The sequence below is a fragment of the Dioscorea cayenensis genome, chromosome 18, assembly GCF_009730915.1.
Source record: "Dioscorea cayenensis subsp. rotundata cultivar TDr96_F1 chromosome 18, TDr96_F1_v2_PseudoChromosome.rev07_lg8_w22 25.fasta, whole genome shotgun sequence".
Lineage (NCBI taxonomy): Eukaryota > Viridiplantae > Streptophyta > Magnoliopsida > Dioscoreales > Dioscoreaceae > Dioscorea > Dioscorea cayenensis.
In genome coordinates this window covers 7,159,767-7,176,686 of record NC_052488.1, presented here as the reverse complement: position 1 = coordinate 7,176,686, position 16,920 = coordinate 7,159,767, and the positions used below count along the sequence as shown (strand labels likewise).

The 16,920-nt window shown below is 35.6% G+C and overlaps 1 protein-coding gene across 1 annotated transcript; it reads right to left on the bottom strand.

Moving 5' to 3' along the window:
* Positions 1-12,502: 12,502 nt before the first annotated feature.
* LOC120282446 (U-box domain-containing protein 15) lies at positions 12,503-16,522 on the bottom strand. The gene is made up of 4 exons (XM_039289265.1): positions 16,172-16,522; positions 15,454-15,570; positions 13,986-14,414; positions 12,503-13,797 (listed from the first exon to the last, which is right to left on the bottom strand). Exons 1-4 carry the CDS (start codon positions 16,439-16,441, stop codon positions 12,745-12,747), a joined length of 1,869 nt encoding a protein of 622 aa, XP_039145199.1. The 5' UTR covers positions 16,442-16,522; the 3' UTR covers positions 12,503-12,744.
* Between the last annotated feature and the right edge of the window lie 398 nt (positions 16,523-16,920).

The window sequence follows — 16,920 nt, the reverse complement described above, 5'->3', positions numbered from 1 at the left end:
TTCCCGTGATTGTATCAAATAGTTTGGTTACATTGATCATCTTTCCTAAAATCAAAGAAAAGAAACAAATCATAACAATGGAAGAATAAGAAGATGTGAAATAGAACAAGTGATGAATATCTAAAATAGCAAAGTGCAAAATGTTTCCAAAACGCCTAATCCCCGGCAATGGTGCCAAAAACTTGACACACCCCTTGCGTGTGTGTATCGCAAGTGCACAGGTTGTTGAAGTAATAAAGCACCCTGGTAAGTGGGTAGTCGTATCCACAGGTATTAGTGATCAGAAACACAAGAATTGTTATTTAACTATGGTGAAGATGATTCAAAGTGGTGTGAACAATATCAATGCAAATAGAAATAAAAAAAAAAACAAAAAGGAGACGCAATAAAATGATAGGAGAGGCAATCAATGGAAAGTTACTCACCCTAGGACTATTGCTTCAAGTGCAAAACCGATCATTATATCTCCTAACTAATGTTTAATGAGATGTGGAAGTCCTTAAGCACACGGTCCAAAACCTAAGGTAAACCATGACTAACTCTACTCTATACCCCGGTGGAAATGAATGCTCTCGACGCCTCACACTGTGCAAAGTTGCATAAAGCTCTAGGGATTCCAAGTGATAAACCCTATTCCCTAATCTAAATCTAACCCTTTCGTCTAGATGAAAGACCCCTAGTCACAATTAAGCCCTAGCATTAAAAATTACTTCAACACTTCACTATGTTGCTTGCGCAACTAAGCCCTAGCAGGGTTCCTTTCTTAGCACTTCACTCTATTGTCACCACAAAGAACTCTTGGAACACAGAGATATTATAAATCACACCAGAAGGGAAAGGGGACGTTCCACTACCTCTTGACTCACCCTCTTAACCCTCTCCAATCTAGCTTTGTCTAATCCTCATGATGTGTCACTCATCCACAAGCATTACCAAGATGGATTCTCAACCCTAGTGTCACTCTAAGAAAATATCACTTCAACAAGCATTCAAGATTAGAACTCAATTAGAACATCAATTAAAAAAAACATAATGAAAGGTCAATGAAACAAATTCATCCTAGGTTTTACAAGTCCAACCACCCACTAGGGGTTTAGCTCTCCATGGAGCAAGATGCAATCAATAATGAAATCAAAAGTAAAAACATGCAATCCATAACTAAAAACCCCCTGTAGTCCGTATCGATGGTCTTGTGGAGTAGCCTCATCTTCTCCAAAGGTTCCCTCATTAAGTCTAGGGCACACCTCGTCGAATCGTTGCCGACGAAAGCTCCTCCAATAACTATCTTCTGAAGGAACACGGTGTTGAAGGCGTAGAACCACTCCAAAAAACCTTGCCAAAGCCTCTCCAAACTCTGGCCGCGAGCTCCTCCAAAGTTGGGAAAAAGATTCTCCAAAATGCCTCAAATCGTGACTTAAATAGGGCTAGAATCGGGCATCAACAGGAACGTGTGAAATTTCCACAAGCCTGTGTGAATCTCCAGGAATTAAATTTTCAGCGTGTTCTAAACAGTAACTGCTATAGTGATTTGCTGCAGTGAACTGCTACAATGCTTCACCAAAATGCTCCCAAATCCATACTTTTCATTGAGGCCACATTAATGGCACACATCCATGTGATAGATCGCGTTGCGTCTTTAATAAAATCACATTTATCAAAGATCTTGCTAGTGTTGCACAAGTCAAAACACATGAGCGTGACTGCCTTTGTGCCCCTCCAATTTGCATGTTCACTCAAGCACAACGGAGGTTGGCACACACTCACATATCTTTGAGCACAACTTGTGTCTTCACATTTGTTCACTCCAAGATTTGATCAGCAAATTGTATCCACGATCTACTTTTAGTTTCTTTCTTTCATAGTTGTCTCCACAACCCTACATGTGCCAAAGAACACAAATACACATGCATAAGCGATAAAACCTGAGAAAAGCAATGCTCAATGTAAGAAAAGAATACTTCATATTACTATTACACAAGTACTTATCAACCCCCAAAACCCACCAGCGGTGATTACATAACCGTGTAGTTTTTCAAAATAAAATATAGGACCAAGCCTCATTTTTCTCTCCCTGGTTGTGTGTGGTGTTGGCGGCAAGGGCGAGGGAATGGTCTTAGCATCAAGGGTTTCATTTCACTTTTACTTTTAAGATGAGAAGTCTCTTCCTTGAATCTATGGCTAAGCGGTTGAATTCTTATTGTTATCTTCTGAATTTTGATCTGCTATTGTTTGATGTTATTAATTGATGGGATGCTTATTTAGAGATTGAGATTAATTTTCGGTGTTTTGTCTTTGAAGCTTAGGTTCCATTGTGATTCTTTTTTATTTTTGAACCTTGGTCTAATGAGGATTGAGTTAATGTGGTGTCAGGAAGCATATATGCATGATGGTTGAGTTCTGCATAGCCTTATGTGAAATTTTTTTTTAGAAGCTCGGTTGTGTAGGTCAACTTATATTTTATCTGTCAGCACTAAAGAAACTGAAAGATATTGGTTTATTCTTTTTTAAAAATTTAGTTTAAATAGCCATTAGAGTTGTTGTTAAGGTAAAGATAATCATGGGACTGCATTTAATGCTATAGGTGTTCAGTTTTACAGCCCTGTGTATCATATATATATATGTCTGATGGATGTAGTGGAATTGATTTAAAGTTCTACCGTCCACTAATCAATATATATATATATATAATTTGATTCGTTGTGTATCCCTATGTATGTTACAGCCTTGGTGATTGTTAACCATTGGTCATTGTATATAATTAGGCTTTGGAATCTAAGTCATGATGTAATGTTCATGTTTTAGGGCCTTTGCTCGAATTCTTATTTTAGTATCAGAGTGGATTCTATAACTCGGGGATTTCTCCAGGTAAGTAACCACATAAAAATTATACTATGTATATGCACCGTTTTGACACTAGTTAAATTTGTTAATTTAATTATTTTATATATTCATTGTTGATAATTAAATTATTGTTGATTAGTCAATTACTATTTCTCTAATTATGACTATTTTCGGTATTATCTTTTAATTATCTCAAATTATAATTTATGATATCCTTTTTTGAACAATTTGAACTATTTGAATTATTAAATATTTATTTAATTTTGGATTATTTATTATCTGAACTATCATATATTTTATTTAATTTATGATTATTTCTATTTCTCTCAATTGCTTGAAAATTATATATATATATATATATTATTTTTTGGTTAGTTATATTTTTGAATTATTTGGATTATTCAGTTATTTGATCATTTTTATAAATTATCAATTCTAGTTTTAAATAATTAATTATTTTGATATTATAAAAATTGGATCATATGATTGTTAGGATTTTTTACTTGGTGATTTATTCCATATTTGCTTAGTTTGGACTTTGTTAGTTAATGTTTTGCCAATATGAAGTATTTTATCATAACAATTATAGTCTCTAATTAACTATGCAATAACCCTGTTATTGGGTGTTAAACATTGGCCATGTCGACATGTAACTCTATTAAGAAACTATAATTTCGCAACGTTCCTTCAGTGGAGAATAACAGCCTCTGACAATTTGACTCGGGTCACCAAGGGCAAACAAATTAATTTTGAACCTCTGACTCGGGTCACAAAGTTTAAAAAAATGATCTCTGATATTTTGTTTGGCAATAGTGATTGGTAGATGTATAATCTGAATTATCTGACAAAGATTGTATTTTGCGGTATTGTTTTGTTTTTGAGCTGTATTCAGACAAATATTGTACTATGCTATGTTATTTTGTACTAAATCATGATTTTTCAAAATTGCTATAATCCCAATGTTTTTAGCGGTTACTTACTGAGTTTTTGAGCTCATAAATATGTTTTCAACAATTTTTCAGATATTTATGGTTTGTAGATGGATAGCTTAGCAAGGGCTATTGAACGAAGCATAGTCTAGCTTTATTTCATGTTAATAATGTTCTATCTTCTAGTAGACCTAAACATTAGCATTGTGTATTTGTTGTTTTTTGTGAACCTTGTTAGTTTGATTTTGTCTTGTGTCCAGACGTTGTACATTTTACTTTAAATTGGTACTTCTACTAGATGTTATCTGCTTTCTCGAGATAGGTTTTAAGGCCTTACATACTCACTTGGTCTCGGCCATGTGGGTATACGGCAATTTGTTGGTGTATCGGGCTCAGTAGACCATGTTTGGAGCGTGATAACCTAACTTCTACTCCTCCCTACCAACAATGGTGTCTTGCTAAGGCGCCATCCCATCCCCATCTCTTTTAGAGATGAAGACCTAATGTTTGATTTCTTACCTCTTGTCACAGTGGCGAATAAGGAATTCAAGAACCTTGCGAGACAAGATCCTGGATAAAGCATTGCTAAAATTGAATCTCAATATTAGAACGAATTTTATCAATTGAAGAGAAGTAAAGAAAGCATATTACATCCAAGTTCCATCAAATCCAAGCACCAAGAAAGTGTTTAGTTATTCATGGACGAAAGTACCATATAAAATATGATCAAAATACAAAAGAATAAGAGTTTCATGAAGAACTCCCTCAAATTCAAGGAATGAGGTAAAAGAGATGACTCTATTCTCTTCAAGCTTAATGCACTCCTTCAAATCCTTTAATGATCTTCAATCTCCTCTGATAAAAGTTTTGAATTTATCTACTAGAATCGTCTTTCAAACTACAGCCAAAAGATCTAAGAAGGTTTCCAAAGTTCCCCCAAAAGATCTTATAAATCTATTTATATAATCTTCTGGACAACTAAACACAGCCACCAAACATGACAGTGTTTAGTAGGTATATTAGGCCGTTAAGGTTCTTAATCAAACACCATTGAGCAAATACACATTATGGAAACACGTGCCCGCAGCACATAAACACGACCATGTTAGAAGAACATGGCCTTATAGAACAATACATAGTTGTATTTCACAGGTGTGTTTAGTTTAGATTCTTTATTTTTTTTTTTTTATCTTCACTACATGAAACTTTCTCAAATTATTTTCTTTTGATATAAAACCTATAAAATGACCCTATACATGAAATTTAATAAGGTTAAGCATCAAATCTAAACAAAACACTCCAAGATCAAGAAAAATGCTAAGTGAAATTCTATAAAAATAATGATTAATGAAGAACTTGTCAAATGTCCCCAAACTTAAGCTTTTTCTTGTCCTCAAGAAAATAACACTGGAAATTAAGAAGAATAAGTGCTTTATCATGAACTTGAAGAATATTAAAGCATTTAGCCATAAAAATGCACCCCATTTGCATTCATTGAAATAAAATAATTTGATTAGAAGACTAGTTAAACTTAACTCATGGTTGGTCCTAGAAGAATGAATAAAAATCTCTTAATACTTAGGTAATTAACGATTAAAACTAAATAAGAGTACAGATTTAGAAAAATTTTTTTATTCTCTTTGTTTTTACTCTTTTCTTTACACACTTTTTTCCACAATTTTATTTTCCTTTTCTTTTTCTTTGTCTCTCTTTGTTTAAACATGGGCAATAGCTTTCCTACATCCCCCCAGGTAGACTCTTTCTTAGTAGGCATACAAAAGTAACCGACTTTCTAAGAGAAGCTTCCTACATCGGTGGTAGCTCTTTCCACCAAACACACATCTTTTAAGGTAGTCCTCTGTCTTGGTAGGGCATATAAAATCATCCAATTTCCAAGAGTGACTTTACACTTAAAAAGAAAATCTGTGCAGAAACTTTATAACAAGCACTTGCTTAACAATACAATTTTTATACACTAAGTTCCTAAAAACATAATCAATTTTGAAAATTTGAAATTAGCTCCATAAAAGAGACATAAAGCACTTAAAAGTATCTAAGGAAGCACATATATAAGTTTAGAATGAATTTAATCTAAGAACTGATCCAAAGAATAGAGATAGTGCAACTAATAAACCATGCTAAAGATGCTATCAATAATGATAAAATGTCATAATGATCTACACTAGATATGAAATTTTTAAAAATTTAAGCGCAAAAACCTTTTTCCGACTGATGAATGTACAATGTTCTATTATTTTACATGATTTTGTACACACATTAGGCATGTATTAGAAGTATATTGTGGAATCCGACACTAGACATAGTGTGTTTTGCATTCTCAGGCTTCAGACAGCACTTAAAGATGAGGGAGAGCCAAAAGAAGCATTACAAACCCTAAACGAAGAAAATAGAACTCTCTCGGCATCAATTGGATAAGGACAAGGGAAACAAGATGGCTTATGGGCAACTTACGGCCTGACTTGCTGCCGTAAGCCTCTTCCAGAGAATCTTGTGGGCATGCTTATGCCCGTAAAGAAGAGTACAAAGACAAATCAAAGGACCTTACTGGCAAAACTTACGGCCATAAGGAGGCCTGTAAGGACCATCTAGATGAGTTTACGAGAAGAGCTTATGCCCGTAAGGGCGGTGGCAAGGGCAACATAGAGAAGGTTATGGTACAGCTCTTACGGGAGTAAGCTCGACCGTAACACAAGTCAGAAAACCTTACGGATGGGACTTATAGCCATAAATGTTCCCGTAAGGCTCGTGACCCATCATCTCCAGCTCCTTACGGCCATGTCCTTATGGTAAGCAGCTCGTAAGCGGCAGAGTTTAAATAGATTTAATGAGGATTTTAGGGCTATCTTGGATTCAATTCTTGGAGTAGAGGCTAGGAAAGAAGAAAGGCAAATCTCCAAGGATTTCTAGTGATTTTTTAAGGAGATTTGATTCCATCATCGAGGAGAGGAGGATCATAGCCGTCAACCTTACCTTAGCGGTGTTCGCAAAAGGTTCTTTGGATTTTTTTCAGTAATCAACTTTCGGCATGATTGAGATGTGGGCTTTAATGCTTATGTATATTCTCTCTGTATCTTGTAACTTGAATGCTTGCCCTCCATTAATGGAGGACTAATTTTGTAGATGTTTGGGTATAACTAAACTCTAGAGTTTTATCTTTTGACATTGGTTGTTAGATTCTTATGATTTAGTTATTTCCTAATTGCAATCCATGCTATTTGAATTTAATTGCGTGTTTGTATTGCTTGATTGCTATTGTGACGAAAACCCTAGTTATCATATTCGATATGCTTTGTGATGAGTAGAAATGCCCACCTAACTTAGATATGCCGCGATTGGATTGTGAGTAATCCTAGCAATAGGGTACTTTGGAGAACTCTTCTACCTCAATCCTCCCGAGGGGGTTAACAAGTGTTTCTGTGCTCTTTATAATCATGTGGAATAGATTTTAGGAGAAATTGCATCTCTATTCTGTAATCAGATTAGGGGTAATCTTTTCGCAAGAATTACCTACTTAAAGAAATTCCTGTTAACTCACATTTTGATTTCACAAAGTGCAATACGATTGTGTGGTGACAACATCAGTACTATACTGATTAAGTTACTATTTACCCTTGTAAGAGGGGTTTAGTATAATTTAGGACATCTCTCGGTTCAAATAGAGTTTCATGTTTATACAACCTTTGTCCTGCACTTAACAAAACCCTAAAGGGATGCTATGCCCGGAGAAAGCTTCTTCCCATGATTTCTCTACTCCTTTATTTCACACATCACTAATTTTATCTAGGCTACCTTTTCGAACTAGGGTTATTAGGCTCAGGGTCCTTCTTCTCAACCAGAGGTTTTGCTTCATGAAGATCGGGGGAGAAATTCTCATAGAAATCAGAAAGGTAGAGATAAAAGTAGAAGCAAGTAAAAGTCCAGATACAAGGATGTTGAATGTCATTATTGTCACAAAATAGGGCACATAAAAAGGAATTGTTTCAAATGGAAGTGAGAAAATAAGGGCAAGGGCAATCAGGAGAAGAAGGATCAAGATGGTGATTCTGTATCTGTTGCTACTTCTGATGATTTACTCTTCGCTACTGAAACTGATATAATCAACATTGTATTCGATGAGTTCAGTTGGGTTGTGGATAGTGGTGCTACTTTGCATGTGACGCCAAGGAAGAAATTCTTCACATCTTTCAAATCTGGAGATTTTGGCTCATTGAAGATGGGTAACAGTGGCATTGCAAAGGTAGCTGGCATTGGAGATGTGTGTCTGCAGACTACCATGGTTATGAAGCTGCTTCTAAAAGATGTAAGGTATGCTCCTAATGTTCGCTTGAATCTTGTTTCAGTTGGCAGACTTGATGATGATAGATATGACAACTGCTTTGGTGGTGGAAAATGGAAAATTACCAAAGGAAACATGGTTGTAGCCCGTAGAAATAAAGATTCTAAGCTGTATTGGTTGAAGGGTGTTGTTCCTAGTAATAATGTGAATGCAGTGGATATGGAGGCATCTTACTTGTGGCACAGGAGACTTGGTCATATTAATGAAAAAGGAATGTCTTGCTCGGCTAAAAAGAATGTGCTTTCAGGATTGAAGAATGCAGAGTTAGAGAGATGTTCTCACTGTATGGAAGGAAAACAAAACATGGTATCCTTTAAGAAGCATCCCTCTTTGAGGAAGTCAGAGTTACTTGAGTTAGTACATTCAGATGTTTGTGGACCTTTAAAGGTAAAATCTTATGGTGGTTCCTTATACTTCTTGACATTTATTGACGATTATTCTAGGATACTTTAGGTCTATGTTTTGAAGACCAAAGATCAGGTGCTTGAGAAATTCAGAGAGTACCATGCCTTGGTTGAAAGACAATCTGGTAAGAAGCTCAAATGCATTAGGAGTGATAACGGTGGTGAGTATTGTGAATTTTTTTATGCATACTGTAGACAACATGGAATCAGACACGAGAAGACACCTCCAAAACTCCTCAGCTTAATGGTCTGGCAGAGAGGATGAACAGAACATTGATGGAGAGAGTTAGATGCATGCTTTCAGAAGAAAAGTTACCTCAAATGTTTTGGGGTGAGGCATTGTGTGCAGCAGCACATGTGATCAATCTTAGTCCTGTTGTGGCCTTGAAAGGTGATGTGCCAGATAAAGTATGGTTTGGAAAGGATGTTTCTTATGACCACTTAAGTGCATTTGGTTGCAAGGCATTTGTTCATATTCCAAAATATGAGAGGTCTAAACTTGATGAGAAGACTAGACAGTGCATCTTCGTGGGCTATGGTCATAATGATGAGTTTGGGTATAGACTATATGATCCAGTCAAGAAGAAGCTGGTTAGAAGCCATGATGTGGTATTCATGGAAAACCAAATGCTTGATGATAATAATAAGGTGAGGCAAAAAGATCCCTTAAAGACTTATGAGTTAATTAATGCAGAGCCAGTTCATGTTACACCAAATTTAGAGACAGTTGATATCGATGTTTAGAATGATGATCAACTGGTTAGAGATGAATTAGATGTTCTAGGAATGGATGTGGAGATACAACCTGAAGAACATGAAGATGAACCTGAAGATCCACCTCAAGTTCCACTTAGAAGGTCTAACAGAGAGAGACATGTGTCCAGTAGATATCCATATGATGAGTATGTGACCTTGACTGATGGGGGAGAACCAGAGAGTTATAAAGAGGCCATAGAAAGTGAAGTAAAACAGAAATGGATTCATGCAATGGAAGATGAAATGAAATCCTTGGATGACAATCATACATTTGATATAGTCAAGTTGCCTAAGGGCAAGAGGGACTTAAAGAATAGATGGATTTACAGGGTGAAATATGAAGGAAATTCAGCATCTCCTAGATATAAAGCTAGATTGGTGGTGAAAGGTTTTAGTCAGAGAAAGGGGATTGACTTTGATGAGATTTTCTCACCTATTATGAAAATGGTATCTATTAGAACTGTTTTGGGTTTAGTTGCAACTCTTAATTTGGAAGTTGAGCAAATGGATGTCAAAACTGCATTTCTCCATGGTAATTTGGAGGAGGAAATTTATATAAAACAACCTAAGAGTTTCAGAGTGCATGGCAAGGAAAATCATGTGTGTCTGTTGAAAAAGAGCTTGTATGGCTTGAAACAAGCTCCACGACAATGGTATAAGAAGTTTGAATCGGTTATGATTGAGCAAGGCTATAAAAAGGCTACTTCTGATCATTGTGTCTTTGTGATCAAATTTGTTGATGGTGATTTTATTATCTTATTATTATATGTTGATGACATACTTATTGTTGGGAAAGATTTTTCTAAAATTGACAGGTTAAAGAAGCAACTCAGCAACTCATTTGCTATGAAAGATTTAGGATCAGCAAAGCAAATATTGGGTATTAGTATTGTGCGAGATAGAAAAGAAAAGAAGCTTTGGATGTCTCAAAAGAAATATATTGACAATGTGTTGGAGAGGTTCAACATGGGAACTTCTAAGTTTGTAAGCACTCCTCTTTCTGCACATTTCGAACTGAGTATTAGTCAGAGTCCTTCAACTAAGATCGAGAAAGTTGACATGGAAAGTGTTCCTTATGGATTTGCTGTTGGAAGTTTAATGTATGCCATGGTGTGTACTAGACCTAATATTGCTTATGCTGTTAGCAGTAGTAGCAGATTTATCTCAAATCCAGGTAGAGAGCATTGGAATGCAGTGAAATGGATTATGATGTATCTTAAGGGAACTTCAGACTTGAATCTTTGTTTTGGTGGTGAGAAGCTTGTGCTTATTGGTTATACAGATTATGATATAGCTGGAGACGTTGATTCTAGAAAGTCCACTTCAGCGTATTTGATCAAGTTTGCAGGGGGAGTTGTGGCCTGGTAGTCTTGATTACAAAAGTGTGTTGCATTGTCCACTATTGAGGGAAAATTCATTGCCATCACAGAAGCCTGCAAGGAATTGCTTTGGCTTAAAAAGTTCTTGCTTGAGCTTGGTTATACACAAGAGAGGTACGTCTTATATTGTGATAGTCAAAGTGCTGCTTATCTTGCCAAGAATCAAACCTTTCATTCCGGCTCAAAACACATTGATGTGAGGTATCATTGGATACGAGATACATTAGATGCCAAGCTGTTGAAGTTGGCTAAAGTTCATATAGATGACAATGGTGTTGACATGTTGACAAAGACTTTGCCAAGAGGGAAGTTTGAGGTTTGCCATATAATCGCCGGGATGGCGGTCATCTCCACATAGTCGTGAGGGGGAGATATGTCAGGTTTTGGGCTCCCTTCCTATGTGGAGAAAAGTCCAAATGGTCCAAGCCCATTAGGATTCACTTTATTAAGTGTTTTCATCATATTAGGGTTAAAAAAGTGAAAAATCAAGAGAGATTCAGCAGCCGCAAAGAGAAAAACTGCATATTTTCTCAGGTTCGGATTTGACAGGGGAAGCAACTTCAATCTGATGTGTGGAGGGTCAAATGAAGTCCGATTGAGCTGAAATTTTGTGGGCACGTTCGGGATTTGCAGAGCTTGAGTTTCACCAAACGGTTGGTGATTTGGCTTCTCCTAGCTCGAGATATGAGGGTCAAAATAGAAGCTGCAGAATATTGTTTTTGCTTCCAATATAGCTTGTTTTAGCTATTGTTTTGGTCAAGTTGTATTTTTTTTATTTGTGCTCGTTCTTGAGACTTTCTTGTACCTTGAATTTGATCATAGTGGAGCTTGTCTTGGTCAAGATTAGCCTGTGGTTTTTTGCCCTTGATTTAAGGGTTTTCCACGTAAAAATTTGGTGTCTTGTGTGATTGCAATTTTTGTTATGTTTAGGTTGCTCTCCTTAATCTAGCAAGCTTGGGGATTGTTTATTTGCTGTTAATCTATTGAGATTATTGCTTAATTCCCATGAGGTTAGCAGCTGGATGATTGTCTCTTTGTATTAGATCAAAGACAGCAACATTGTTTCCCTGGATTTTTAGAAGATTGAGCTATGCTGGTGAGTTGAATCTTGATCATTTGATCTTTTTCAACATATACACTCATCAGAATACGGGGGCTCATTCATCTTGGTCTCCTCTGTTCTCTTCATAATCCCACATCTCGTCAAACAATAAAGTGGGTTGTTGACATTCTCGCCGGAGATTGGTCCAGTGAACTCTCGGCTCACCTGTCTTTCCAATTGCATCCTCAGTACATCTCTTTATCTTCGTCATCGTTGGACACGACCACGAGTAATTCAACCACTATTGCCACTCTATCCAGTTTTGTCACCGCCGCCAACACCACCATGTTCCTCACCACCGACAACGGCAACTACACAAGAAAAGAGTACTCGTGTGTGATGTCTTCATCACAGTTATTTTTATTTTGGTTAAAATGTTAAAAAAAAAAGACCACGCCAGCCTTGCAGTTGCAGTCCAATCAATTAAAAATGCCATCTCAACACGACAAAGACAACGGATGTCTACAATTGGACTAGAATTTCTCAATTTTAAAAGTAGAAGGACCCAATTAGTACAAGTGAAAATAGAGAAATTAAAAAGATAGGTTTAATAAAATATAGGGACCAATTAGAGAATTACACGTTTTAAATATGTTTTATTTGATTTCACAGAGTCTACAAAGTTTTCAGTTGAAAGAGTCACTTGTTTAGGAATGCGGACATCTCCCCTGAGAAGGGAGGAGTATCCAAGTGAAGATGGTAACTAAAGAATGTTTCCCTCTGTGCAAATTCACTGATGGCTGTTGCAAATTTTTTTTCCTCTGTATTTTATTGATGCATCATTATCTGTTAGGCAAATTTTACAAATAGTGAAATTAAATAGCTAGGAATGATGAATACAAAGGGGAAATGCATGGCTGTCATAAGCTCACTCCTTAATTACGTTCACAATGATCTTTAACCAAACAAAGTATAGAAGATTTAACATATGTATGTTTATTGCTAACTTGTATCACCCTCAAAGCTCCCACAATTCTCAACGAACTTGTTCACACCTGCTCATGTACTCCAAGAGAGAGATTGCTTTCCTCTTAGCTCTATTGGTACCACTTCTAACAATCTCACATAAGGGCTCATGAACTCCAAATCCAAATGCAGCCAGCACAAGTGCTAAATCATGCAATCCAAGCTCAAGAAGAAGAGACACGGCACATTCCTTATTCTTCTGTGTCCCATCTCTAATCAACTTCACCAATATCTCAACAAATGATGGCTTCCCAATGGCACTTCTCCCCTCAGGGAGTGATGCTAACAGTAATAGTATTGAAAGAGCTTCATCAATCATCCCAAGGTTTCCATCCTCCAACAACTTAAGCAATGGTGCAACTATTCCTGCACTTATGGCTCTATACTTGTTTTTCTGATTCAAGCAGAGATTAAATAGAGCAGTGGCAGCATCTTTCTTACCTCTGAGTGACCCATTTTGCAGAAGACAAATTAATGGAGGAATGCCATTCATGTCACCGATGACAAACTTGTTATCGTCAAGCATTGACAAGCTAAATAATGTCGCTGCCGCATTTTCTTTAGCCTCTATAGTACCATTATTCAGCAACTCGATCACTGCTGGAATAGCTCCCTCTTCGGAGATAGTTTTTTTATTGGCCTCATTGATGGATAAGTTCAATAGAGCAGTTACCGCATTCTCTTGCATTACAGAGTCTGGAGAATACAGTAGACCAACAAGGCGTGGAATCCCTCCATTCCTCGCAATCAAGATCCTGTTGTCAGGGTTTTCTTTAGAATACAAGCGGATTTTCCGTACTGCTGTTCGTTGGATATGGAGAAAATTCGATGACAAGTCTTTGACCAAAGACGGAATTTCATCTTCTGCATGCATTACAAGTTTAGAAGGTGAGCACAAGTCCTTGGCTTGCAACTCAACATTGTTCTTCTTGCACCATTGTGAGATGAGATTGGCAAGGGCATGGTTTGGAGCTAGTGATTGATGAGTCAAGGCCTGCCTTGTCTTTGGGCAAGTGCAATGTCCACTGTCCAGCCACTTTTGTATGCTCGATCTATCATATGTCTGTAAAAAATTATAGGCCAATTAGAAATTATCTTAGGCCGATTTAATTAAAAAAATTCCAACTGATAGTGATATAATAAGAAATCCAAGCCAATATTTTTAAATTTAGTAGTTACTCTAACATAAACATGTATGGTCCCTAATTGTAAAATAAAAACATAATGAGATGAAGAAGAGCATAAAGGCACCTGTCCTGTTGCCACAATGACAGGATCAGTCATTATCTCCAAAGATATTGGGCAGAGGAACTCATTAGGAATCTGCAAAGATGGGCATCTTTGAAGGGATTTTGTTTTAGGCTGAACAGCATCAAGCTCATTTATGTCTTCAAATCCTGACATTTGTATGAACTTGTTTAAGAGGTCGACTATTTGATGCGTGATCTCGCGATTACGGGATCGTCTTTCTTTAACTAGTTTTTGTACAGCTGCTGTTTCTTCTCTCAAATCAGGGAGGGTCTGCAAATCTAATTTCTTTGCCAGTCTTTCTATAATGACTTTATCTGCATTTCTGTTCTCAGATTTTGAAAGGACCACCATCAAGTCCATTGCTAGTTCCATGTCCTGAGTGTCTACCCTCCTCTTGGCTCTTTTGAGTTGCATGCAAGTTAGTTCAACCTATAAAAATTTTGGAGACATGAAAAACAGAACTTGGCATAGCAGTTTTATTTCTGCCAAATAAATAAACAATGCAAACCTGAAGTAAACAATTAGTAGTTAGCGTGGGTAACTTTGACATATAAATATTGAAATTAACTTAGCATTTATTATTATTATTATTTTTATTTTGATTAAGGCAACGAGCGCTATCCCACAAAATGTGTAACATTTATTATTTTTATATATTTTTAAAAAAAATTAGGAATATAATTAACTAATTGAATTTTAATGAGTCTAATGACATTGGAGCTCGGCTTACCTATTAATCAAGTTTGAATGAAGTAAAACTCAAGCCAAACACAAAACAACTCAATTGATTTACTAATTCTAACCCAAAACAACTCTCGATCTCTATTTAGATATTACAACTATATGTATATTCAATCCATTTCAATCAAGTTTTTTGAATTAGCCAAAGAATATTTGACCATGGTTTGTTTAGCCACCAATCTTGAAAACTTAGCTCAAGCGTGACATATAAGCAACTAATTTTGAATTGTCAAAATTTTCTTTAATAAGTTGATTATAAATTTTAAATTTTAAATTCAAACTAACATACAAATAATATAAATAAATATTAAATCTTAAAATCTATTTTATACTTTTTTCTATTATAAATTTGACAAGTATGATAAAAAGGTAATATTATCAGTAATAATCTCATATATCTATATAACAAATTACATTTAATATATTGAATTAGAAGTCAATGAATGTTGCAACATTCGTGTCCATATTACAGCCGGAAATAAAACTGATTTGATGTTAACTTTTTTCCTAGTTGTCTTTACCTTCTAATTGTTTCTTATTTTATAATTAATAATAATTAATAATATTATTATGTTGATTAATTTTATTTTGAAAAGTAAAACTAGATCATTCTTATTATTATTATTATTATTATTTGTTTAAGATTCCAAACAAATCTTTGAACAGTTTTGCAAGATTGAGAAAGTACAAATAAGAAGCTGTCAAGACAAAAGGTAGATAAACCAACCTGTTCTTTCACTTCATCAGAAACGCCAAGCTGATCAAATGCCATTCCATCAAGCACATGGTATAACTTGTCATACACCGCATGAAACCTCCCCATCACTGCCTCACCCTCCACAGCCTAATCCAAACATTATTTATTTATTCATTTATTTAATCACTTATGTGTTTTTTCAATCCAAAATAATAACATCTCAGACAATTAATTAAATTGAATTTCTTTTAAACAGTAGGTTTTTATCCCGTTTGCAGAGAAAAAAATAATTATTATTTCATTTATATGTTTGAAATAAAAGCAGAGTAATTAATCAATTACATGAATATTTTGGCCCCTTCCACATAAAGTGTTGATGGGAGAATTTTAAAGTCCTAAGTTCAAAGCTTAAGTGCCTTAAATGTTAAACTATGGTTGCAGTGGCAACTCCACAAATTTATTTTTTTATTATTACATACTTAAAAAAAATATATATTACTTTATAAATGAATGCAAGTTTAGTCCATAAAAAAGCATGAAAAAAAAAACAAATAGTGAATCAGCTAAGTTTTTCAAAAACAAAAAAATATATTAAAATAAAAACGAGCTAAGAAAATCCTGATTCCACAATTTAAATCGTTTTCATAAAAAAAATAAAAAAGATCAGATAAATTTTTTTAACATATTTTTAAATATTATTTTATATGGGAAAATAGAAAATAAATAAATAAATAAAAGGAAAGCTAACCAGATAGATCTTGCTACTATGGCAACAAGATTTCAGCAAAGCCCTGGCGCATGAGAAGGCCTTCTTCAAGTCCAGCAATGCATTGCGAGCTGATTCAGGAATGGTTGCCTCGAGATCGGTAATCTCTTCAAGCAAGGGGACGAACAGTCTCATCCGACGGATGAGATGTGAGCACTCCTTCCTCTGGGTTCGCCGGAACTCGCCCATGGTTCCGACGGACTCGATGAGCTGGAGCAACCAACGGATGAGATTCTCCTTCTGCTCTGCCATCTTAGATCACTCTCAACCCGGGAAATCTTACAAGAAGAAGTCTGAGTCATTGAAGTGTGGAATGGCACTGCCTTTCTAATTGCCTATTTATCTGCGCTAATAAAATATTTTTAAAAAATAGTTTGATTGCAAAGACGCGGTTTTGTGTTGGGTCCTACCATGTGAGGGAGGACCTTTGGGAAGTAGGGGTGTGTTGTTTTCTCAGGTTCATGTATTGCTATTGCCTTTATTGCTTATCTAATATTTATAAGGAATCTGGTGAACTAGGACCAAGCATTTGGTAAAAATGGTTATATTACTAATTTTTTAAGGATTATTTGTTAGTGATCAAATGGGAAAGTGCTATAAATGAGTTCTGTGTGGGTTTTTTTACCTAGTTAATACCAACCACAAATTTGTCTATTAATATTTATATTTTTATTTAAATTGTTAATAATTAGTGAGAGTTCAAATCAAATGTGAAAATACATTTTTTTAAA